Source organism: Neltuma alba, unplaced genomic scaffold (genome assembly GCF_004799145.2).
Source record: "Neltuma alba isolate B1F8T4 unplaced genomic scaffold, ASM479914v2 tig00010776_pilon, whole genome shotgun sequence".
Classification (NCBI taxonomy): Eukaryota; Viridiplantae; Streptophyta; class Magnoliopsida; order Fabales; family Fabaceae; genus Neltuma; species Neltuma alba.
In genome coordinates this window covers 50,606-76,629 of record NW_021635597.1, presented here as the reverse complement: position 1 = coordinate 76,629, position 26,024 = coordinate 50,606, and the positions used below count along the sequence as shown (strand labels likewise).

The following is a 26,024-nucleotide window of genomic DNA, read 5'->3' as shown; positions in this document are numbered from 1 at the left end:
ACATAAGGACATTTCCATGTTAGGGATTGTGCCCAACATTCCTTCTTTTGCTAGTTTAATCATTCTATTTTGATTAATATGTCCTAGTCTAGCATGCCAGATATTCATATCAGGATTGCTTGAAGAAATAGCAAAACAATCATGAGCGTTAAAACCAAAAGCAAGATCCATAACAAAAAATTTCTGGAATCTGAATGCTGAACCATAAAATTCAGAGTTGAAGGAAATGTCTGCAACTTTATCATGAAAATAAACATTAAACCCAAAGTCTACTAAGCAAATAACAGAAATTAAATTCCGTCGGATGTCGGGAGCATGAAGCACATCATGGAGTATCAAGGTCTTTCCACCACGCAAAGCAAGCTTGCAGGTGCCAATGCCTCGAACCTCGATTCTCGCATTGTTCCCAACATAAAGCCACTTGCTTTGATACGGCAACCGACGGTATTCCACGAAGGATCCCGATCCCTGCTTACGTGGTCTGTGGAGCCTGAGTCTATAATCCAAGAAGAAGAAACAGGTTCTGTTAGAAAAAACAGTACTAGAAACATATGAAACATGTGAATTCACATAATTCACTAATACCTTTTCGCTTTCAGCCTGTTTGGAACAGTCACGTGCGAAATGGCCCATTTGTTGGCAGGCGAAGCATTTGACCTTCTTCAGGTCTAGCTTCTTCTTCCCGCCTTTCTTTCCCTTCTTCTTAAATTGTTTCTTGCCCTTTTTAAATTGAAGACCGCCCTTCTTCCCTTTCTTTTGGGGCTTCTTGCCCTTTTTGAAATTGGGCTTAGATTGGAAAGTACCAGCATCCTCAGTTAAATAAGTTTGTCCAGAGCTCTTGTAAGCCTCTAGACGTTCATCTTCCAGCTCCAGATGCTTAGCTACATCATTAAAAGTGATGATGTTTTCATTGTGGGTTAGGTTGACTTTCATGTGCTCCCAACTTGCAGGGAGTGACCTGATGACAGCCTGCACTTGCTGTTCATCAGACAGATTATGTCCAGCTTCCTTCAGTTCCCGGATCATATTGGCCATCTCTCTCAGATGTTGCTTCATAGGATTGTTTGGCTTGAGCTTATAGGTATCGAACTTAATCGTCAACCTCCTAAGCTTGGTCGTAGAGACTCCGCCAAACTTATCCTTTAATGCTATCCACATGGCCTGTGCAGTTTTATACGACTCAAACTCGCACATCAGGTCGTCAGCCATGGAGCTCAAAAGTGTGATTCTTGCTATGCTATTCTTCTTTTTCCAGGTTAGATATGCCTCTTGGTCTTTCCTGTGCTGGGCCGTGTTGCCAGCTTCAGGTTCAACCATAGCAGTGGTGAGAGGCTCTATCGCATCCTGTTCTTCTAGGATATACTGGACCTTTCGGTGCCAGATGTCCCGGTTGTCCCCGTTAAGCTTTTCTCCCTTGTTCAATTCAGCAATTATGTTCTTGGTTGCCATTCTTAGTTCTGTGACAAATCTATCCCACATTAATCTATGTTCTCTTTAAAGAGAACCGAACCAAAGAACATTTCAGTTATATAGCACAATGAAGTATACAATGTAATGTGCCTATATTATCCTCGATCAGTAAATAATGAAATTACTAGATCTATGATCAGGAGAATACGTTTGTACCTCCCATCACACAGATACTAGTAATTATCATTATATTCTATCAAGAATACTATATAAGAACTTTAAGAAATGTAACCTTTAGAAGTCTTATCTTCTAAAAGCTCCCACTTATAAAAGGCATACACATGATATTCACAAATAATCATACAACAATAATATAAGTAATTTCATTAAATGAAATAACATACTTAGTCTATTTACAATGCATGAAACCACAAACTTAAGGCAAATACAAATATTACATCATTTGATATGAACATAAAGGTAATCAAGCATTGCTTTTCTTAGGCTTCTAAGTTTGCGCGTTTTGTTCATAAAGGAGGACACTAGCTCTATGGCCCAAATCCAGTAAGACTTTCTTATGGGTTTGCCTTTAGGTCCGCCTCTAACTCTTATTGCTCTTATGTACTCCATTATGACTCTTAGGTAGAATTCTGTATTCTTCTTATCGGTCATGTAATGGACGTAGCTAGCGAGCACACCATTGATGCCTTTTATGTTCGTCAATTTAGCTGCATCTCTTTCAGCTATTCTCATAGCTAAAGCAGGGGTACAGGGTTGATCCACCTCCTCGCCTTCCTCTACTTCGGTTTTATTGGGAAGATCTAGTGAATCATTACAGACCAAATGAGGTTCGGTACGGAGGGGTTCAGTGGGAAATAAAGATTATGACTCAGGTCCAGAATCCATTAACTCCTCCCGGATTTCTTGAGGAACCTCTTCAGGGTCCTCTTCAGGATCCTCATCCTCTGGTTCATCTTCTGGAACTGCATTATCCATGTATGAGTATTCCAACGAACCATCTTTGATATTTTCAGTGCTACTAGAAGCCTCTTGCTTCATTTTCACCTAGAACAAAATAATTTAAATTATTTTGAATATTCTGGAATTTATTTCCGCATGAAAATACCAGAAAATACACTGAAAATACTCACAAATAGATCCTTAATTGTCTCCAAAATTATCAAATTATATACCAAAATGAAGATCTTGATTTTAGGGATTTTTAGAGACAAACCTCACCTCAAACGGACCCTTCACACGCCTACACGCGCCCCTAGAAGGAAAAATTAGCGAAAAACTGAAAAAAAAAAAAAAAACTATTTTCCTGCTCGCCCTATCGGCGCGTGTACTTCACGCGCCCCATGCAGCCTGCCGCCGGTGACACGCGCCGTGCCTGCAGCTTCCACGCGCCACCACCTGTCAAGTGGTGGTCCCCACGTGCCAAGGTGGGGTGCCACGTGGTAGAACGCGCCACGTGGCGCTGCTTGGTCAAAAATTTTTTTTTTTTTAAAATTCGTTTTTTTTAATTCTCGGTTTTTATTTTTTTTTATTTTTTAATTAAAAGTATTTTGGGCCGGTTGGGTTTGGGTCCATTTTGGCCCAACCGATTCCCTTCAAAAAAAATTTTTTAATTTATTTTGGTCTGGGCTGGATCCTGCCTCCAGCCCAGTACACCCTTTCCCTTTTTTTTTTGGTCTGGGCTAGATCCTACGTCCAGCCCAGTAAATACCTTTTTTTTTTTTACAGGAGGGGCCAAAACGACGCCGTTTTGGCCCCTGGAGGTCTCCTTCAACCTCCAGCCGGGTCATCTTGACCCGGCTTCTGCAACCGGGTCGGGTCCGATGGACCCGTCGGACCTGATTTCTTCTCTCCTCCGTATCTCCGCCGTCCGGTGTCCGTTTTTAGTGTACTTTATATCATTTTCTTCGTTTTTTTGAGCTCTACGCAATGGGATAAATTTTGAAGCCTAAAAACTTGATTTTAAGCAACCCAAAAACGAACAAGCGTACGGCCAAAAAAATACTGTATAAAACGATTTTCACAGAGGCAGAGAAGCAACCCAATATGTCTAAACATAAATATAAGACACAAAAACTATCATACTGAAAGTAAAATGGAGGATTTGCATAATATATTGAAGCAAATCGCAAGTTACTCAGACCGAACAATCAGAAAAAAATACTGATATGAAAACGCAGGCCACAGAATCTACAGGGAATATCACATGCTCTGATACCAATGAAGGATTTCGGGCATACCTGAAGTCTGCTATGAAGTCAGGTTGCCACGCGGAGGTCCGATCACGGTGACGGAGTCGGATCTGGGAGACATAGCAAATACACCAGAGGGAGAGTTTGGAGAGACGGAGAGAGAGTCTTGTGGAGGAGGAAAAAACGCATGATTCTACTGCCCAAAACTGATCCCTTTTTGATCAGTTTCGTAACTCCTTGTTATTCAAACAAAAACCGTCTCAAAACCATCTCCTCTGCGCAACCGTTCTCGCCTTTTGGCAAAATATATGAAAAGGCAAAAATTACAGTTAGATACCCATAATTTTTGCTATTCTCATCAGGACCCCAAATGTTAATTTGGGCTTGGGTCCAATCCACCAAGGGTGGACTGGCCCATTTCCTTACAGGGTACAAGCACCTACTTGCCCATAATGCCCCATATGCTACTCTTTTGCTGACACGCATGTATGATGAGACAGACCTGAAATCATTGAAGGATTTACTGGGCATGACAAGAGTGAAGTAGCCTCTGTCTCAAATGAACTGGTGGGAGAGATCAACGATGTATTTGGGGAGATAGATAAGGAGATGCTCTTTGGTGAATACCTTGATGTTCTTGTTTGTGGAGCATGTGCCTCATTTTACAATCAATGAACAGTCCCCCACTTCAGCTAGTTAAACTGAAGTTAACGTCATCATGTCTTTCTGACATTTTTGAAGATGGAAGGATCAATGTGACTAAAGGCTGAAATTAGAAGGAGTTCTTAAAAAGAAAAAATAATGTAAGGACCTGATTCAAAACTCACTATAAGGACCTAGGGTTTAGTTTTCCCAGTTTTAAATTGTATATTAAGTCGAAATATCAAACATAGAAACAAGTTCCTCCATTGTTTTAATCTAAAAAATGTATCCACGATCGAATCCCACATTAAGAATATTGCTTTGTAAAGAAAAATCATTATATATATCATTTGTTATTTGCTGATCTTTCTATGACTTTCTTGGTGATAACCCTATAATTACCTTGACAGCTTAGCACTTATGGCCTAGAACATATTGCTTCTAGTAAATTAAGTAAAAAATGTAAAATTTTAATTATTTGTATAATTTTTTATTAGTAATGTAAGATTTGTTATGAAAAAGGGCAATGAAGATTACTCCTTCCGTTCCTTATTATAAGAGACAAATAACCGAAGTACATTGATAAAAAAAATAGTTAAAGTTAGTTAAGAACAATTAATGTATAAAAAATATAATTTTTTTTCCTAAAATGCCCTCATTAATAAGGAGAGAGAGCATGAGAGAGAATAATTAAATTATTAAAAGAAAGAGAAGTGGGAGGGAGAGAGAGTGTGAGTTGGAGATAATAAATATGGATAAAATAGTAAATCAACACAAAAAAGTAAAGATAACTTGTAAGTGTCTCTTATATATAGGAACATGGCATAAGCATCAAGTGTCTCTTATAATAAGGAACGGAGGGAGTACAAAAGAATAAATATGCTATTTCTTCTACTGTATCTGGGCCCACCAAGCTTATCCTTGAACTTCCAGTGCTGATTATAGAGGTCAAACAAGCTTCTTTCGCGCATTCCAACCTAAGAGTGGGGAAATCTAAGCTTGTTCTCACATAAAACTTAAATAACAAAAATATTTATAGATAAGTTAAAATATTTAAAATTTAACAATTATGATTTACTAAGGATGAAATTAAAAGAAGTATTATAATACAATTTTACATTTGTGACTTATTTAAATCAAATTTTAATATTTTAAACTTATTTATTTATAGCAACTCTAAATTATTCAGGTTAAATTTTTAAATGCATAAATTTATTTATACATAATTTTTTGTATAATATTATAATAATATTTTTATAGGATATTCAATCTAACGATTGACTAATCCAATGGTGGAGAGAAAGTGGGGAGGGAGAATTGTGAACACATTTTTCTCTGCCCTTTTCTTTTTTTTTGTGAAAGAAAGGGGCCAAGCCCAACCATTCCCTGACAACTATTCTTCTCGGGGTTTCAAAGCCAGACGCATCCATCTTGACGAGTTCTTCAATCCAGCCAGGTGGGGCCGCCCAAGTAAGGCGTCTTGCGTTCATCTCATGACTCATCGCTGCAAGCTTATCGGCGACCTGATTTCCCTCTCTGAAGACGTGATTAAATTCAACCTGCCATTGCAACTTAAGAAGGTCCTTCAGTTTTCTAGAGATCAAGTAACTGCCCTTAATTCTAGCCTCTTGCTTGATTTCTTGGATTATCTGATCTGCATCACACTCTACTTCTATCTTCTCGAAACCCATTTGCCTGCATAACAGTAGCCCTTCAATAATCCCCCGAGCTTCGGCCTGTCTAATGTCACATTTCTCCAGTTTCACTGTAAAACCACAAGCCACTCTCCACAATCTCCCCTTTTTTCTCTGCCCTTTTCTTGCCTTAATTTTTCGTGTTGTATTTGTTTCCTTTAATTAAGAAAAACGAAAACTATTACGTATTTAGAAATTCGATTCCTGAAAACTTCCTTCAGTATTTTCCTTATCACTTTATTGAAAATTGTCATCAATAACACATCAACGGTTGATGACTGGAAGCAGAAACTTCTTGATTTTATTTCAATTAAATTTAAATAATTAATATACATACGAAAGTATAATAAATATTTGTTTTTGCCAACACGAAAGTATAACATTTTTCATTTATATAAATTTAATAAATGCATTCATAAATTTAAATAATTAAAAGTTTAGTTTAATTTGTTTCTGTTTAATAATTTTTAGTTCAATTAATTCAATTTAGGTATTTGTTTCGATTCAATCTATAGTCTTTTTTTTTTGTTGGATAACAAAATCTGTATTCATTTTATGGAGCTGTAATCAAATAAAATTCTCACATCATTATGAGTGGTTCTGGTGGAAGATTGTGATGAGGCATTGACTTCAAGCCAACCGTTATTGATTTCTTTGCTTATCAATGCAGAATGACTCAAATCCGCACAAAATTAGAGTCAAACCACTTGGATGTTAATTATTGTATTCGCACTTGGGTTCGCTCTGTTCTTTTAATTCCAATTTTTCATATAAACATCTTCTAAAATTCTAGAAAAATAAAAAAGATTCTCAAAACATGGACTAACTATTTTTCTTAATTCTTCATTATAGATACAATTACTGTGAACATTAAGAAAAAGACTGAAAATAAATCCCATTTACATCTGTACTTCAACTTCAAGCAAGAAGGAAAATCGCCAGTATGGATCCAGCACCTCCGCTTGGAAATTAATCTGTTTCTGCCTCTCTTGATATCCTTCACGATGATAAATGCAACTTTCATATTCATCTTCCTTGCCCTTGCTCTACTCGTATACTATATGAATGAAGTTTTCTTTATGAATTCATTTAGTGAATCCTGTGGACTTGTGTTCAACGTCTCCACAAATACACACTCTTATTCCCGCAATTGCTACGACCCCAGCTACGGACTACGCTGCCAGAACAACAAAACTGTGTTGTATTTAAACTACGGGAGTCATTTAGTAGAGGCCATCTGCGCCACTAACTCCACCACTACTCTCCAATCCATCACCGCTGGACTTGATATTAACAATTGCCCTGCCATCTCTCGCCATTCTCTCACATAAAACAACAACAACACCCACGCTTTCACAGCCAAAGCAAGATAACTAAGTGTAACATCCCGAATTTTAAGCATAGAAATGCAAGAAATAGTCTGAAATGAGTAGGTTACCAAACTCCTTTTGGCAAGAGTCCCAGAAATTTTTCTGAAAGAATAGAATTATTCTTAGAAGTCAAATTGCAAAGAGAGAGTTTTTTGCGACCAAAAGACAAGGAAGTTAAAAGCTGTAGTGAAGTCTCAAAGGTCAAATATAATAAATGAGCAAGTAAATAACGCAATGAGTATTTTTCCCTGTAGAGAGTCAAAGGAGTTTTAATTTGAGAGTTGAATCACTTCAATGCGATTTTTTTATAATTAGTTATGAATTTTTAAAGTTAGGTAAAAAATCTGAAATTTACTACATGAATGGTAACCTGAAAATAAAAATAGAAGTTTTCAATATATAAGCTTAATTCATGATTTGCTGGATTATAGCGCTTGTAAATATATATTAAATGACGGATGTTTCACTAAGCACCAAAAATTACCATTATCATGTGGGCGGATTACTGTTTGTTAGCTGCCAAAGTCCAGTTAACTCTATTTTTATTCACAAGTTCAGAGCCAAGAGGTACAGGGGATTGAGATCAGATTGCAACCAAATCGTTGTGGCGAGGGGGAAGAAGAGAAAGGTAACTGCTTGAAAATGCCACTAATATGGTTCTTTGTCATCGTCCGCTGCTGGGTCTTAGAATGCTTTGAGGTGATGAACGGCACAGATATAGCTAATTATCATGGTATTCTTGAGAAGAAAAGAAAAAATTGAAACAATTGTTTTCATGATTGGTCTGGTCGAAACTTCTGAATTTTGACGGTGCAGGTTTTGCTATTGAGCGTGCGACGATTATTCAAGGTTTAATTTTCTCCTTGTCCTTCAATTTCATTTGTCACACTATTAAATTTCTTGCCCTAGTTAGTTATAGAGCGAAACCAATAACAGTTACAGAAAAAAGAGCATCAGTTAGATATTTTTCCCATTCTCTGTTTATGACAATGTTGAGGAATTCCTTCAAAATAATAGTAACCTAATGCCCATGAAGCACTCCTACTCAGAGATCAACAAAATGACTAATGGCTTCAAACACAAGTTAGGTGAAGGACGCTATGGTCATGTCTTCCAAGGAAAGCTTCAAAGCAAACGTGATGTAGCTGTCAAGGTACTAAGCAAGTTCAAATCCAATGGACAAGATTTTATTAGTGAAGTTGCTACTATTGGAAGGATTCATCATGCGAATGTGGTTCAACTTAATTATTGGACTTTGTGTTGAAAGAAACAAGCGAGCTCTTGTGTATTTTATGTCTTATGGGTCTCTTGACAAGTATATATTCTAGGAGAGAGAGGGGAATTCATCACTTAGTTATGAGAAAATATTTAATATTTATCTTGGGATTGCTCGTGGAATTGAGTATTTACGGGGGAATGTGACATGCAGATATTACATCTTGACATTAAACCTCACAATATCCTTCTTGATGAAAATTTTGATAAAAGAGTTTCTGATTTTGGATTGTCAAAGTTGTATTCCTTAGATGATAGCATTATATCTCTAACTAATGCAAGAGGAACACTGGGATACAAGGCACCTGAATTATTTTACAAGAACATTGGAGGGATATCACATAAAGCTGATGTTTATAGTATTGGGATGCTGTTCATGGAAATGGCAGGTAGGAGGAAGAACTTGAACGTTATTGAGCATTCTTGGCAAACCCATTTTTCCAAATGGGTTTATGACCAATTTGAAGAATCCATAGAAGTGAGTGGTACCACTGGAGAGGAAAGGGAAATTGCGATGAAGATGATTGTTATAGCTTCACATTGCATACAAATGAATCCTAGTGATCCACCCTCAATGAAGAAAGTGATAGAGATGCTCGAGGGAGAAATTGACCTCCAAGTGGCTTTTCCACCGTACCAACCCTCTATAACTTGGAAAGGGATTCCAAAAGGGGATGTTGAATTGTTGATATATAATTGGAAGAATTTGAACTCAGAATGAGCTTTGTAAATCTTTAATAATAGTTTAATGCATAGTTAGTATTTTGAACATCTCCTTATAGTATTTTTTGCATTTAATACTTGACTAGCTAAGCTTTACAGCTAGCAAATGGCTAGATACGTACAAACACAAAAATTATAGAACAATTTTGACTTCTACATTTTTAATTGAGATGACTGGTTTTTATGACTTTCTTCAATAATAATATCAGTGCGCTTAAGTTGTTGCTGTATAGCTCATCGGCTTAGACTGTGTTTGTGGTAATTATTTGAAAATGTTATAAAGTTTGATACATATTAAGTTGAAAAATTGGCTTGTCACTATTTTCAATATTCATGTGATTGGTTTCTTGGCCAAGAAAACGGGTATGTTACGTTAGCTGGAGTAACGAATTTTTCAGCTAAACATTTATATGTCACTTGATCTCCAGAAATATCTGTACCATAGAAGATTGATAATAAAGCTCGCTAGTCCTGGTTACAGCTTATATATCTTCCTTCCTGTTGAGGAAACTCCTTGCATTGATTGATAGTGATGGGATGGTTGATGGAATGGGACCACAATAAAATGAGAGATAGGAAAAATTATTACCTTCTCTTAAAAAATACAATGTCATTTAAGATTTGAGGTTTAGAATTTAGTCAATATGGTGGGGGCGATTTTTTTATTGCCCTCTTTTCCTTGGAAGCTTCATGGAGTACTTTTCTTGTCATTTTGTTGAAAATTTGTTCTTAATAATAAGCGGTCTTAATATACTACCTCCTGTGCTTAATATAAAAACTAGTTTGACTTTTAGTTTAATTTTAAATATAAGATCTCAATTTACTTTGTCTTTCATATTTATCTATTTTTTTTAAGATAGTTTTTGTCATAATTTCATATTTCAAATGTTTCATCAAATGAAACTTTATTAATAAGGATATTTTAGAAAAAATAATACCTATTTATTACAATAAACTAATTTAACAAAATTCTTTAATCTACTTAAATTATTTAACAAACTTTTATATCAAGGACCAAAGGTAGTACATCAATTTTGGTTGACTTGGAGTCAATGATTTGGCTTTTATAAACTTTCATTTTTCTTTTGGTCCAATCTGGAAATTCACGATTACTCCAAAATAATATTCCTCCGGTTCTAATTTGAATAGATTAACGATGTTAGTTAATTCAGTTAATATGATTTTTTTTAAAATACCCTAAGCGTCTTTCTTAATTTCCTCCCTCCCTCTCCTACTTGATAATTATTGAAAAAAATATCAATAGGGTTAATTTAGAAAAAACTGATAAAAATAAGTCTTATATATATAGTACTAATATTAACTCTTCAATTAAGTCATAGAGCAAGCACCACAGGAGTAATTCTCTAGACAAAATTTGAACTGTTTACCCAATCAAAATCCTCCGTTTGATTTTTCGAAGTCTAAGGTATATTAAGAATGCGAAATTTAAAGATAGGGGATGTATGAATTAAGCTAGCTAGGGGATGTATGGATATCATTAGTAGTTATCAACCTATCATCACAGGCATCCATCACTTGTTTTGTTTTAAAGATAGGGGATGTATGGATTAAGCTAGCTAGTACCGCCGCTTGTAAAGTAGCTTGCTTAGCTTCTTCCTTCTCTGACAGTACTTCACAATGATAAATGAAGCCTTCAGAATCATCTTACTTGCAGTCCCTTCTCTAGTTACATATTTTATTTTGGGAGATTACGATACCAGATATTCATTTAGTGAATCCTGCGGACAAGTGTTCAACGTCCCCACAAATGCATATCCACGAATGCATATTATGATGACCGCAATTGCAGCGATCCAAGTTACGGACTAGTCTGCGAGAATAACCGAAGTGTGTTGTATGTAAACTATGGGAGGCATTTAGTAGAGGCCATTTATGCCACTAACTCCACCACTACTCTCCAATCCGTCACCGCTGGACTTGACATCAACAATTGCCCAGCGATCTCTCGTCATTCCCTCACATACAATAACTTCAACCAAGCTTTCACAGCCAAAGAGACAGAACTCGACTCCAAGAATAACAACTTCACTTATCATGTGGGAGGATTAGTGTTTGTCAGCTGCCAAAATCCATTCTCTCCTGATCTCTATCCGGATATAGTGGCGCTTTGTATTAACGAAGCGCCCGAAACGCTTCATCCTTTTGTGCTGAAGCGGTATTCCCCAATGATGTCTGATGTGCCAGAGTCATGCAGAATAGATTTGATAGTGAAGGTGGTGCCATGGGGACCAATGACGTGTAATGAGAGTTGTTCGTATCCGCAAGTTCAGAGGCAGGAGGTAAATGGGATTGAGGTCAGATGGCGCCCAAATCGTTGTGGAGTGTGGGACGGAGGGCGGCAACCTAGCTGTTCGTTTGAAAACGCCACTAATATGGTCCTTTGTTCTCAGGATGCGGCAGTTTCTCTTTCGGACTCTATTTCCGGTGAGCTTCATGGATATATATGGTTCTCATGGAATATAGTTAATCTATGAAAGAAAATAAAATAACGAGGATATTTACTCTCAGGTGATTTAATAGAAACTAATTATGTTTTGGAATTTTTGACAATGCAGCCCTCCTCTTTCTTAGCGTGACAGCTACAGGTAAGCGAACCAGAGTTTCTCATTGCCTATGGGAAAACGCTTCAACACTTCATTTCATTATCCGTGATGATTATTGTTGAAATCTTAATGGGAAGTCCATATGTTAGGAATCCCAACAAGGAATTCAATCTTTATAATGTAAGTCTGTATAATATAGGAAGAACTGATTCAATGCTGATTATTATTGTTGAAATCTTGTGTACAGTAACTCTCTGGTCTGCAGCTAAATTTGTACTGGGTGGCCCTTGTGCTTTAATATTCTTGATTATCCGATGGAGAAGAAGGCATCAATCTTATTATGACAATGTTGAGGACTTCCTCCGAAATAACAGTAACCTGATGCCCATCAAGTACTCTTACTCAGAGATCAAGAAAATGACCAATGGCTTCAAACACAAGTTGGGTGAAGGAGGCTATGGTTATGTGTATAAAGGTAAGCTTCGAAGCAATCGCGATGTAGCCGTCAAGTTACTGACAAAGTCCAAAGCCAATAATGCACAAGATTTCATAAGCGAAGTTGCCACTATTGGCAGGATTCATCATGTCAATGTGGTGCAGCTGATTGGATTCTGCACTGAAAGAAATAAGCGAGCTCTTGTTTATGAATTTATGCCTAATGGATCACTTGACAAGTACATATTCTTGGAGAGACAAAGCAACACGCCCATCAATTACGAGAAAATATTTAACATTTCTCTTGGGATTGCTCGAAGAATTGAGTATTTACATCAAGGATGTGATATGCAAATTCTACACTTTGATATCAAACCTCACAATATTCTTCTTGATGAAAATTTTAATCCAAAGATTTCAGACTTTGGATTGGCTAAGTTGTACCCATTAGATCATAGTATCGTGTCTCTGACAAATGCAAGAGGAACATTTGGATACATGGCTCCTAAATTCTTGTACAAGAACATTGGAAGAATATCACATAAAGCTGATGTTTATAGTTTTGGGATGCTACTAATGGAAATGGCTGGCAGAAGGAAGAACTCGAATGTCATTGAGCATTCCTGGCAGACCTATTTTGCTAAATGGGTTTATGATCAATTTGAGGAATCAATAGAGGGGAGCAATATCTCAGACGAGGAAAGAGGAATTGCAAAGAAGATGATTATAATAGCTTCACATTGCATACAGATGTATCCTAATGATCGACCCTCCATGAAGAATGTGTTAGAGATGCTTGAAGGAGAAATGGAGCTTCAAGAGGCTCTTCCTCCCTAAATTTATGTAACTTGGTGAGAGATTTCAGAAGAAAATGTTGCTGCTACTGACAATTTGTATTTCGACTAAACTACTGTCAAATAAGTAAAAGTAGCATTATGGTTAGTATCTTCAATGTTTTCTGAAGTACACTGATTTACTAGACTATATGTAGGTTATTGTTGGAAGAAGGTTGTTATCCTAGTAAATAATGAAATTTTTATGTTGCCACGTTTTTACATGCTCTTTTATGACATAGCTATTTCTTCAGCATATGAAAATTTAAATTAACAAGTTTTCTCTACAGTTATTCATTTTTAAAAAGAATTTGCTGCTTGCCGGAACTCTAATTCATAGTTTATACAATTTGCATGATGATGTAAGGAATCCAGTAGATTTGAATGAAAAAAAAAAAAACGAGTTAGGAAGGATAAAACTAAGTTTCAAATTTAATATTATTTTCTATCCTAATTATAAAATCTAGTTTGTATTACAATGCTACAAATCTAGTTTGTATACATTTTTTTTTTGGTATTTTTTTTTTGGGGGGGTCCCCCATATATAATCACTGTCACTCTTTCGTAGAAGCTGCTCGGTCCATCTTTCTTATCAACTTTGTTTTCAGTGTGTCGCCAATAATGAATCCAGTGGTAGTAAAGCACATCAATTGTGGTTGACCTGGAGTCAATATAATTTGGCTTTTTAAAAAAAAAAAAATTTCCATCTCCTTATGGTTCCATCCAATCAATCGTTACCGAAACATCAATTCTTGCCAACAATATGTACCACTCTGTTTCTTATTATAAGCTACTTGTACCCTAAAAGTTTGTTTCAAAATATAAGTCACTTGTAGTATAATTAATAATCTTTTTCCAATTTTATCCCTATTAATTTAATAAAAAATTAATTAATCTCTCTCTCCATCTCTCTCTCAACTTTTCATTTCCTATGCAATCCATCCCCTTCTCCCCCTCTCTCTCTCAACTTTTAATAAGGGTAAATATAGGGAAAAAAAACTAGTTAATTTAATGTATTTCTTGATTTGCGGGTTTGGGATACAAGTGACTTATAATAAGGAACAGAGTGGTAAAATAGTATAATCTGAGTAAAAAAATTCAGAAGTATAAAATATATATATTTTCCTTTTCATAAATATGAGAAATTAAATAGAAGCAAGCAAAATTTGCTGAAAAGTTACTTATTTGAGAAGATTTTGATTAAAATGGCTTGAATTCAGTAGGCGCAACTCATCTTCAACATATGAGTGTAATTTTTCTTCAGCTATATGCAATACCTATTTCTTTTAGTACTTATTAAAAGAGTTGTAATGAGTTGCACCTATATCTTTAAATAAATTTCAAATACTTTTGGTGATAAATATTTTACTTCTCACCAATTTTTCCTAGAAACCATTGCAAATGTAGTTTTCTTGTAATTAATATTGATTGGATTATATAAATTCAATTTTTTGTTTCTATGTAATTCATATTCCCTTAATTATATATAGTTCTAGAATGAAGCAAAATTCCTCATATCATCATCATGTTCTTCATCTTCGTTGAAAATTCTCGCGGAATTTATTAATGGGTGATGGTTGTGGATTATATAAAAATGATCAGATCAATTCAAAAATTTGGAAATACAGGAGGGAGTAGTATTTAATAATTTTTTACTTCAATTAATTCAATTTAGGTATTTGTTTCGATTTAATCTATGCATTTTATGGAGCTGGAATGAATTAAAAATCGTCATATCATAAAGGGGTGGTGCTGGTGGACTGGAGAACTGTGTTAAGACATTGACTCCGAGTCAACCGCTATCGATTTCTTTAATTATCAACGGAGCAGAATGGCTCACAAGTTACCTAGAAGTCGGGTCAAGCCACTTGGATACTGTATTAAATTGGACAAATTTTCAAAACTCAGATTCAACCTACTTATAAATCAGTTCTCTAATCCTATTTATAAGATATTTCTAGTATATTTTATATAGACTAAAAAAATACCTTAAATTATATTAATTTTCATTTAAAATATACTTCTCTAGTCTTATTTATAAAGCAGTAAGATAAAATTTTTATATAGATATACAATTTTATTCTTTATTTATTATTATGTTGACTTTATTTACATGAGGTATAATATATATTAAATAGGAATAAACTTTAAAAATTGTTGAATTTTAAATGAAAGTTAATGAAACTTAAGGTTTTCCGTGATCCATGTAAAACATGTTAGAAGTGACTGATAAATAGGATCAGAGGACTAACAATTTTTTAATTTTACTCATATTTAATATATAGACTTTTTGAAAAAATAACTATCCACATTATTCCCTCTATTCCTTATTATAAGGGACAATTATAAAGTATATCATATTCTTTTTTATGTACGTACATGTTGTTTCAAATTTTGTTTGTTGATTTTCATCTTACCTCAATTTAATTACTCATATTACTCATATCATTGCATTTAATTCCCGCACATTATACCGCTTCTACATAAATGAGGGTATTTTTGGCAAAAAATTACATTTTTTTACTCACTTATTTTCTTCAACTCATTTTAATTAACATTTTGAGCAACATAATTTGGTTAATTGTATCTTATAAAAAGGAATGGAGGAAGTACAATAAATGTAGACCATAAAAAATTTTATATATATTCATGTTAAAAATTAAATAAGCTGGCTTATAAATAATATTAAAAAAAAAATCTTCTCTATCTGGTCTGAGCTTGTGTGGATCCATTACGTCCGCTTGGAAAGTAGCTTGTTTCTTCCTTCTCTGATCATTCATAATGTTAAAAGAAACCTTCATCATAATCATCTTCCTTGGCTCCTTTGCTGCATATACATTCAATCCTAATTCTGATACTGATTTCTTTATAAAATCATCATTTAGTGAATCCTGCGGACATGTCTTCAACATCCCCACAAATACATATTATAAATATGGCGACTGCTACGATCCCAGCTATACAGTAAGCTGCGAGAACAACAGAAGTGTGTTGTCTGTAAACTATGGAAGGCGCTTGGTGCAGGCCGTTTATGCCACTAACTCCACAAATCTCCAATCCATTACCTCCGGACTTGACATCAACAATTGCTACGCGATCTCTCGTCATTCTCTCACATACAGCAACTTCTTCAACCACAATTTCAAAGCCAAAGAGAGGAAACCAAGCAACAAAAAATACCATTATCATGTGGGCGGATTAGTGTTTGTCAGCTGCCAAAATCCAGTTCACTCTCCTTCGTATGCTGAAATTGTGGCTCCTTGTTCTAGTGAAGCACCAAAAACTCGTTATTCTTATGTGCTGACGGGGGATCCAAGTGTATCTGATGTGGAAGAGTCGTGCAAAATAGATATGTTGGTGAAGGTTTTGCCATGGGGGCCAATGAGATGTAATAAGAATTGTTCATATCCAAAAGTTCAGAGGGAAGAGGTAAAGGAGATTCACATCAAATGGATTGCTGATCGTTGTGGAGTGTGGGATGGAGGGCAACCAAACTGCTGGTTTGAAAATGCCACTAATATGGTTCTTTGTCATCGTCCACTTGATCTTGCAACGGTTTCAGGTGAACTTTTGCAGTTAGTTATATATCATGGTATTCTTGAAAACAAAATAAAATATTGGAAACAATTATTTTCAAGATGATCTAATCGAAGCTTCTGTTTTGAATTTTCACAACGCAGCCGGTATTATTCTGAGAGCGATCTTTATAGGTGAGTGAAGCAAGTTTGTTTTTTCTTTTTTCTTTTTCGTGTTTCTACAATTTCATTTCTCACACTTCATTAAATTTATTAATTAGACGTGTTATTTTCATCCCAAAACCAACAACAGTTGCATAAATAAAAGCATCCGTTAGATATTTTGGCTATTCTCTACTCACTGGAACTGTCTTCATTGAGGAATTCATGTAAGATTAGAGCATAGCTTCAAGTACCAAACTATCATGATACATGTAAGAACTGAAAACATTCAGCCTGGTTATATTCCATGTGTTAAACATATACATATGACCATATATATGTAAGTCTATATTTGATAGGAAGAATTGATTTAATGCTGATTACTTTTGAAATCTTGTGCACAGTGACTTACTGGTCTGCAGCTAAATTTGTATTGGGTACACCTTTTGTTTTAATATTCTTGATTCTTCGATGGAGAAGAAGGCATCAATCTTATTATGACAATGTCGAGGACTTCCTCCGAAATAATAGTAACCTGATGCCCATCAAGTACTCTTACTCAGAGATCAAGAAAATGACCAACGGCTTCAAACACAAGTTAGGTGAAGGAGGCTACGGCTATGTGTATAAAGGTAAGCTTCGAAGCAATCGCGATGTAGCCATCAAGTTACTGGCGAAGTCCAAAGCCAATAGAGCACAAGATTTCATAAGCGAAGTTGCCACTATTGGCAGGATTCATCATGTCAATGTGGTGCAGCTGATTGGATTCTGCACTGAAAGAAATAAGCGGGCTCTTGTTTATGAATTTATGCCTAATGGATCTCTCGACAAGTACATATTCTTGGAGAGACAAGGGAATGTGCCCATCAATCATGACAAAATATTTAACATTTCTCTTGGGGTTGCCCGAGGAATTGAATATTTACATCGAGGATGTGACGTGCAAATTTTACACTTTGATATCAAACCTCACAATATCCTTCTTGATGAAAATTTTAATCCAAAGATTTCGGATTTCGGATTGGCTAAGTTGTACCCATTAGATAATAGTATCGTGTCTTTGACAAATGCAAGAGGAACATTTGGATACATGGCTCCTGAATTCTTGTACAAGAACATTGGAGGAATATCACACAAAGCTGATGTTTATAGTTTTGGGATGCTACTAATGGAAATGGCTAGCAGAAGGAAGAACTCGAATGTCATTGAGCATTCCTGGCAGACCTATTTTGCTAAATGGGTTTATGATCAATTTGAGGAATCAATAGAGGGGAGCAATATCTCAGATGAGGAAAGAGGAATTGCAAAGAAGATGATTATAATAGCTTCACATTGCATACAGATGTATCCTAATGATCGACCCTCCATGAAGAATGTGTTAGAGATGCTTGAAGGAGAAATGGAGCTTCAAGAGGCTCTTCCTCCCTAAATTTTTGTAACTTGGTGAGAGATTTCAGAAGAAAATGTTGCTGCTACTGACAATTTGTATTTCGACTAAACTACTGTCAAATAAGTAAAAGTAGCATTATGGTTAGTATCTTGAATGTTTTCTGAAGTACTCTGATTTACTAGACTATATGTAGGTTATTGTTGGAAGAAGGTTGTTGTCCTAGTAGATAATGAAATTTTTATGTTGCCACATTTTTACACGCTCTCTTATGACGTAGCTATTTCTTCAGTATATGGAAATTTAAATTAACAAGTTTTCTCTACAGTTATGCATTTTTAAAAAGAATTTGCTGCTTGCCGGAACTCTAATTCATAGTTTATACAACTTGCATGATGATATGAGGAATCCAGTAGATTTGCAGGAAAAAAAATGAGTTAGGAAAGATAAAACTAAGTTTCAAATTTAATATTACTTCCCATCCTAATTAAAAAATCTAGTTTGTATTACAATGCTACCAATTAGATTTTATAGTCATGGCAGAGTATTATACCTTTTTTTGTGGTGGTAATATGGTGGCGTTTCCCATATATAATCACTGTCACTCTTTCCTAGAAACTGCTTGGTCCATCTTTCTTATCACTTTGAAGGTTTGTCGCCAATAATGAATTCAAGCACATCAATTGTGGTTGACCTGGAGTCAATATAATTTGGCTTTTTAAAAACAAATTAATTTCCATCTTCTTATGGTTCCATCCAATCAATCGCTACCGAAACATCAATTCTTGCTGACAATATGTAGAATAGTATAATCTGACTAAACAAATTTTAGAAGTATAATATATATATATATATATATATATTTCATTTTAATAAAAATGAGAAATTAAATAGAAGCAAGCAAAATTTGCTGAAAAGTTACGTATTTGACAAGATTTTGATTAAAATGGCTTGAATTCAGTAGGCATAACTCATCCTCAACATATGAGTGCCATATGCAATACCTATTTCTTTTAGTACTTATTAAAAGAGTTGTAATGAGTTGCACCTATATCTTTAAATAAATTTCAAATACTTTTGGTGATAAATATTTTACTTCTCACCAATTTTTCCTAGAAACCATTGCAAATGTAGTTTTATGGTAATTAATATTTATTGGATTATATAAATTCAATTTTTTGTTTCTATTTAATTTATATTCCTTTAATTATATATATAGTCCTAGAATGAAGCAAAACATGTTCTTCATCTTCGTTGAAAATTCTTGCGGCATTTATTAATGGGTGATGGTTGTGGAATTGCACAAGACATTGACTCCAAGTCAACTGTTATTAATAATATCTTTAATCACGCAGCCACTCAAAATCTGTCCTAGTCAAGCTTTATATAAATTATATAGAATTGAATTAGGCAAATTTTCAAAAGTTGGAAAGCGACTATATTCTTTTCTAAAAGTTTTTTACAATAAAACTCTCATAAAGTCCATGAAGACTTCAAAAAACGATTTTTTATTGGCCACTGCACACACAAAGTTCCATTGACTCTATTTTTTTTAAAATTCTTTACTGTAAAATTCTAATACAAATTCATAAAAAAGTAAAAGTGAATCTCATTTCTATTTTTATTGTGTTATTCTTACCATTGTCTCCCACGTCTCAACAACCCTTTCTGTAGAGATTTAAAATATTAAGCTTTCTTTGTGGTTATACACTTCGAGAAGAATTTCGGTTATATTTGACATAATTTGAGTTCCTCAACATAGATAGTCCAAGCTTCAAAAAATGAGTTCGTGAAGAGTGAGCCAAGCTTCAGAATAGGGAAGCCGTTCGCATATACGTAGGCCTTTGCAGTAGTTTCTCTTCTAACCATTTTATTCAAAGAACTTAGATTATGATATATAGCTTCAGTGAACCATGGACAACAATTTTTTCAAGTTGGTTATAGCCACTGGCAAAAACGTAGAACTTACATATTTATAATTGTTTAGAAATTCTTTCATGGATAACTATCTGTGATCCTATTTTGAACTTTATACACAAGAAGGAAAGACTACCAACCAAAACACAAATTTATATCTAACACAGCTCATTATAACCATCTCAACTTCACTCTATTTCTGAAATGGTAGATAACTCTGGTTGCAACCGCCTTACTCCATTAGCAGCTCTTGGTCTAATTGCATGTGAAGAACCAAAAGGATTAGGAGGCATGATTAGCTTTTCATCGTCCCCTTCCAGCATTTGAACCACATTTTTCATGGTTGGACGGTTTGCTGGATGCCACTGAATGCACCAAAGTCCAATAATGGATAGCTTCCTTGCAATTTTAGTGTCCTCCTCTCCTTCCACATGGATTTGTATGTCTTCATTGTTCTCTAGAAGATTATAAATCCATTGCGGGTAGTAAACTTGCTCGCCATTTTCTTCTGTGACATCTGTGATTTTCCTTCCTCCAACCATTTCAAGCAGTAACATTCCATAGCTATAAACATCTGATTTATAAGACACATTGCCAAAGTTCCGAGAAAATATTTCTGGTGCAATATAGCCCAAAGTGCCTCTAGCTGTTGTCATTGACACAATGCTTTGGTCCTTAGAACAGAGTTTGGCCAAACCGAAATCAGATATTTTTGGAGTGAATTTGTCATCTAACAGAATGTTGTGAGGTTTGATATCAAAGTGGAGGATCCGTTTGTCACAATCTTCATGAAGGTACTCAATTCCTTTGGCTATGCCAAGAGCAATATCATGAAGCTTTCCCCAACCCAGGAAAAGGTCCTTCCTATCAGCTGAAGTTATGAATTTCTGCAATGAACTATTGGGTAAAAATTCATAAACCAAAGCTCGTTTGAAACCATCCGCACAGTAGCCAACCAAGCGAGCCACATTGACATGGTGAATTTGACACATGGTCTCCATTTCATTGATGAACTCTTGTCCATTCCCAGTTGAAGTGTTGAGAAGCTTGACAGCCACCTGAATCTCATTAGATAGCTTCCCTTTAAAGACAGTTCCGTAAGCTCCTTGTCCAAGTTCATCCCTGAACTGATTAGTGATCCTCTTTATATCTGCATACGAGTATCTAGCAGGCCTAAGTGCTTTGTAATCCTCCAAAAACAGTTTAATTTTTTTGTAACCCTGCCTCTCTAGGCTAGCTGCAGTAACCCAATAAACAACAAACCCAACAAACATGAGCAGGAACGGGCCTAGGATTTCACCTGCAAATATAGCGACATATACAATATGTATTAAATTCATTTGGGAACTTTTATGTTCAATTTTTATGTGAAATGATGAATTGTTGCCTGAAGAATCCTTACCAGTGAGTACTATTTGTTTTGATGGACCTGTTAAAATAAACTTTATATCAGCTTCACATACAAATAGATTTTATACTCTGTTTATGAAGGTATTATAATCGGAGAAAAAATTATACCTGTATGAGGGTTTTGGAAACATTCAGGTTCACGTTCAACTTTGTTTTCTGTCAATCTACACTGCCCTCCATGGTCCTCACACTTTCTGCAATCTGGTTCGAGCCAAGATAGATATATGAGCTCATTGTGATAGAAAAATGAATCGGGGACTGATGCATAACCAGGAATTCTCGTGCATGATAGAAGAGGATAGTCTATGATATCCGCTACGTATGGTACAGCTAAAACCTCATAGCCGGCAACATCGAGACAAGAGAAGTTTCCCAATTTTGGAAATTGATTTGAATCTCTACGAGACGTCCCTGAGCAATTGAATATCGCATTTCGGCTTGAGTCATAATAATCATTTGACCGAAAAGGCGACGCAGATAAATTGAGATGAGCAAGGCATCCATCAGGGTCAGACACAGCAAAGAATTGTTTTTTATAGTCAATGTCGCGTACGATAACCTTGACAGAGAAGGGCAGCTCGAGCACCGTGTGGTTTGTTTCATTACAGTAAAGATCAAAGCCAGGATTATATGCACACCATTCTGGCTGTTTTCCTTTGAGCCTAAAGGGGAATCGAATGGCAGGTCCATCAACCCCGCAACTTGTTACCGTGCATGGATCAGGGAAGTGTGGTTGAGTGAATGTAGTCAAGACGCAGAAGAAAAAGAATAGGATGGCCAATCGGCTATGCCGTTTCATTGTTCAGAACAATGTTTAGGTACGATGCTAATATTCGAAATCTAAGACACAATTTGCGTGAGCTTGAACGATAGAAATGGGAAGCAACCACCCTCTTGATATTTTGGAGGAACCATTGCTCCTATTTACTGGAAAATTTCCACCAAAAATGGGAATGGAACCAAATTTCAAAGCTTTCATTGTCTGTTTCCTCAGTATAGGTCCACTGGCATTTCATTGGTTGGTCGTTTGGTAGTTATCTTTGACTATGAAGGCACCCATGAATTTTATCATTATTTCAAGCTGTCTCATAATTTTTTTCGGATTAGCCACCTAACTCCTGTTAATAAGTTGTCTCATAACTGGATTGCTTACACAAATTCTCAAGACTTTTTGTATTGCTTACTTCCAAACCTTCACTTCATGAATTGTAATTTATTACTCCTTCGGTCCTTAATATAGGACCCAATTGGTGAGTTGGTTTTTGTCCTAAATATAAGACCCATTTGTCATATTTATCAATTTTCTCTAAATTACCCCTATGGATACTCTTTTAACCATAATCAAGTAGAAGAAGAAAATGAGGTATTAAAAAAGATGATTATGGTATTTTAGGAAAAACGTGTCACATTTCTTATAATTAACTAACTTACCTAACTTCCTTAATCTAATCAAATTAGTTAAATGGGTCTTATATTAAGGACCGGAGGAGTATATTCTGTTCCCTCTGCTCTTTAGCTGCTTCCTCCTCTAATTTAAGACAAAATTACACGAAAAAAAAATTACGTTAGGTTATTATAAAATTTTTTTATAGTGTTGGATGTATCAACCTTTTGAAAGTTAATGACAAAAATAAAATAACTCCTAAAAAAATACTTTAAAGGCAAAATTGAATGATAAAATACTTCAAGCACTTGGGGAAAAAAATGCTGTATAATGTTGGATGAATTAAAAAGAGCATCATCAATTGAAGATAAAAATAACAAAATTATGTAGATTAGAAAATTACTTAAAATTGGTGAAAAGCACTAAAACCTTAGGCACAATGGAGGGAGAGAGTGAAGAGAGAATAAATAGGAAGAGAACTTACTCCTCTATTGTCTTTAATATAAGATCTACTTAATTAATTTATGTAAGTTGAGAAAGTTAGATAGATTAGTTAATTATAACAAGTGTGACATAATCTCTTTAAAATATCCTTATTTAATATTAAATTATATATGTTTATAAGTTAGATAAATTAATTTGAAGAAATCAAAAAATGATAAATATGATAAACACAGTAAGCAAAAATTTCAGACATCCTTTTAAGTATATCTTATAAATGATATCATGTCAACTCACTAATCACCAGTGTATTTTAATGGAAAATTTTAAATTTTAAGACATGATTATAAGAATAACCTAACTTTCTTAAACTGTCTGAGTTGATTGAAATTATATTTGAAGATGGAAGGAGTATACTAGAATTAACTTCCAAGAAATTGATCAATTCATGAACGCAATCAATGAGAGTCGGACTTTTCAAGGTTATTAGAAAAGGGGCAAGAAGAAACTACTAGTTGTTCACACGTCTTTAAATTGTTGATTGGCACATAGCATTGACTCCAAAGTCATCTATCATCGAAGTGTTATCTATTATCATACATGCTTTTGAGAACTATCACCGCCCTGTAAACACCTTTCCCAGATCCTTCACAATGATAACGCAAACCGTCATCTTCCTTACCCTTCTTATTCCTTGTTATTGGCTAGCGTTTGGTTTCTCATCAAAATCAAGAGTAGCTCACCCAAAGGCGTTTCTTACTTTTACATGGACTTGAACTCAAGAGTTCTTGCTTAAGCGACCACAAATCTCCTTTCTACCAGGAACGAATCCTATTGATATGTGGGAATTGCCCCATTTAGGATTGCCAATAAGGGATCTATAGCTTAAATCCAATTCTATCTAATATCTATCATATATCGAACATGCAGTTAGTAATGGAAATTATCCTTTGGCACCCCCAGCCACAGCATAAAAAATTTAATGGGAAGTCCTCATTTTGGGAACCCCAACACAGAGTTCCATGCACATACCAACTTCAAGGTACCTAAACAAAGTATATCGACGAGAACTACTTCTTTAGGAAACCCCAACCATATTCAAGATATAACTTCAATTATGATGGATGCAGTTACTCAGCCAGACGTTAACAACCAAAAAGTTAAAAATGCACAAGAATAAAGAAAAACAAGTTGGGGATCAGAAAGTGCCTAACCCTTCATGAAATTGTTTAAACATTTACTACCATCAGTAAGAAATTTCCCTTTCAACATTTGGGAGGGGAAAACATTCGACAACGCTGACATTTATGCAAGTGAAATTAATTGAAATTCTCTGGAAATTTTGTTTTATGTTGCTTCATTTTCTTCTCAGTTATTTTTTTTTCCCTCTTTTTTTGCCCGCAGTTGCCTATTGGTTTGCAGCAAAATTTGCTTTGGGATTCCCAATTTTTGCGGGGTTTCTAATATATAAAATGAGAAGGAGGCATTTATCTGAGTATGATGACATTGAGGACTTCCTACGAAGTCACAGCAATTTAGTGCCCATCAAATACTCTTACTCTGACATAAGAAGAATGACAAAAAATTTCAAGCATAAGTTAGGAGAAGGGGGTTATGGTTCTGTATATAAAGGAAAGCTTCGAAGCAAGCGTGATGCGGCTGTTAAGCTATTAGGCAAGTCAACAACGGATGGGCATGATTTCATCAATGAAGTTTCCACCATTGGAACTATTCGTCATGTAAATGTGGTGCAACTGATAGGATTTTGTGCAGAGAGAAGAAAGCAAGCTCTTGTTTATGAGTTCATGCCAAACGGATCTTTAGATAAATACATACTTTCTGAGCATGAAAAATCATCAATAAATTATGAGAAGATCAATGAGATTTCTTTAGGGGTGGCTCGTGGGATTGAGTACCTACATCAAGGTTGCGACAAGCAAATCCTACACTTTGATATCAAACCTCACAATATTCTTCTTGATGAGAATTTTTCTCCCAAGATTTCAGACTTTGGATTGGCAAAACTATATCCAACAGATAAAAGTATTGTGTCTCTAACTGCAGCTAGAGGCACAATGGGATACATGGCTCCTGAATTGCTGTATAAAAACATTGGAGGCATCTCACACAAGGCTGATGTTTATAGTTTTGGGATGATGCTGATGGAAATGGCAGGAAGAAGAAAGAACTATGATGTTGTGCAGAATTCGTGGCAGACTTACTTTGCGAAATGGGTTCATGATCAGTTTGAAGAAACAATATTTAAAAGCAATGCCACAGAAGAAGAGAAGAAGATAGCCCAGAAAATGATTACAGTTGCTTTTACTTGCATACAGCTGAGCCCAAGTGATCGCCCCTCAATGAGCAGAGTAGTGGAGATGCTTCAAGGAGATGTTGATGTCTCAGAGATCTTCAGAGCATAGTACGAGAGACAGTTCGATTTTAACATAAGATGTGTAAACAAGTTCTTATAATTAGAATCAGAGGTAGTATATATCAATCTAAGAAATATTGTAAACCTAACTCTAGATCATTTTCTTATGGTTTGAAAATTTTCACGCATTAGTTTTGCAGTGTACGATTCAAAAATAAAGGAATCACCCCCAACCCACCAGGTTATGGATCAATGCATTACACATATTTCTTAATTTG

At 35.3% G+C, this 26,024-nt stretch overlaps 6 protein-coding genes across 6 annotated transcripts in view; 5 read left to right on the top strand and 1 right to left on the bottom strand.

The window, feature by feature from the left end:
• Positions 1-26,024, top strand: part of LOC114758956 (plant-specific TFIIB-related protein PTF2-like) — a 49,626-nt gene that overhangs the window by 15,636 nt on the left and 7,966 nt on the right. The window lies entirely within an intron of this gene.
• LOC114758960 (PR5-like receptor kinase) lies at positions 8,357-9,322 on the top strand. Its single transcript, XM_028948058.1, has 2 exons — positions 8,357-8,479; positions 8,756-9,322. The coding sequence occupies exons 1-2, from the start codon at positions 8,357-8,359 to the stop codon at positions 9,320-9,322; spliced, it is 690 nt and encodes a 229-aa protein (XP_028803891.1).
• LOC114758959 (PR5-like receptor kinase) lies at positions 10,887-13,160 on the top strand. The gene is made up of 3 exons (XM_028948057.1): positions 10,887-11,769; positions 11,901-11,930; positions 12,136-13,160. The coding sequence occupies exons 1-3, from the start codon at positions 11,511-11,513 to the stop codon at positions 13,158-13,160; spliced, it is 1,314 nt and encodes a 437-aa protein (XP_028803890.1). The 5' UTR covers positions 10,887-11,510.
• On the top strand, positions 15,938-18,262 carry LOC114758958 (rust resistance kinase Lr10-like). Its single transcript, XM_028948056.1, has 2 exons — positions 15,938-16,718; positions 17,238-18,262. The coding sequence occupies exons 1-2, from the start codon at positions 15,938-15,940 to the stop codon at positions 18,260-18,262; spliced, it is 1,806 nt and encodes a 601-aa protein (XP_028803889.1).
• LOC114758957 (rust resistance kinase Lr10-like) lies at positions 20,135-22,346 on the bottom strand. The gene is made up of 3 exons (XM_028948055.1): positions 21,656-22,346; positions 21,540-21,566; positions 20,135-21,437 (listed from the first exon to the last, which is right to left on the bottom strand). Exons 1-3 carry the CDS (start codon positions 22,344-22,346, stop codon positions 20,326-20,328), a joined length of 1,830 nt encoding a protein of 609 aa, XP_028803888.1. The 3' UTR covers positions 20,135-20,325.
• On the top strand, positions 24,835-25,943 carry LOC114758943 (rust resistance kinase Lr10-like). The gene has a single exon (XM_028948045.1). It carries the CDS (start codon positions 24,845-24,847, stop codon positions 25,793-25,795), a length of 951 nt encoding a protein of 316 aa, XP_028803878.1. The 5' UTR covers positions 24,835-24,844; the 3' UTR covers positions 25,796-25,943.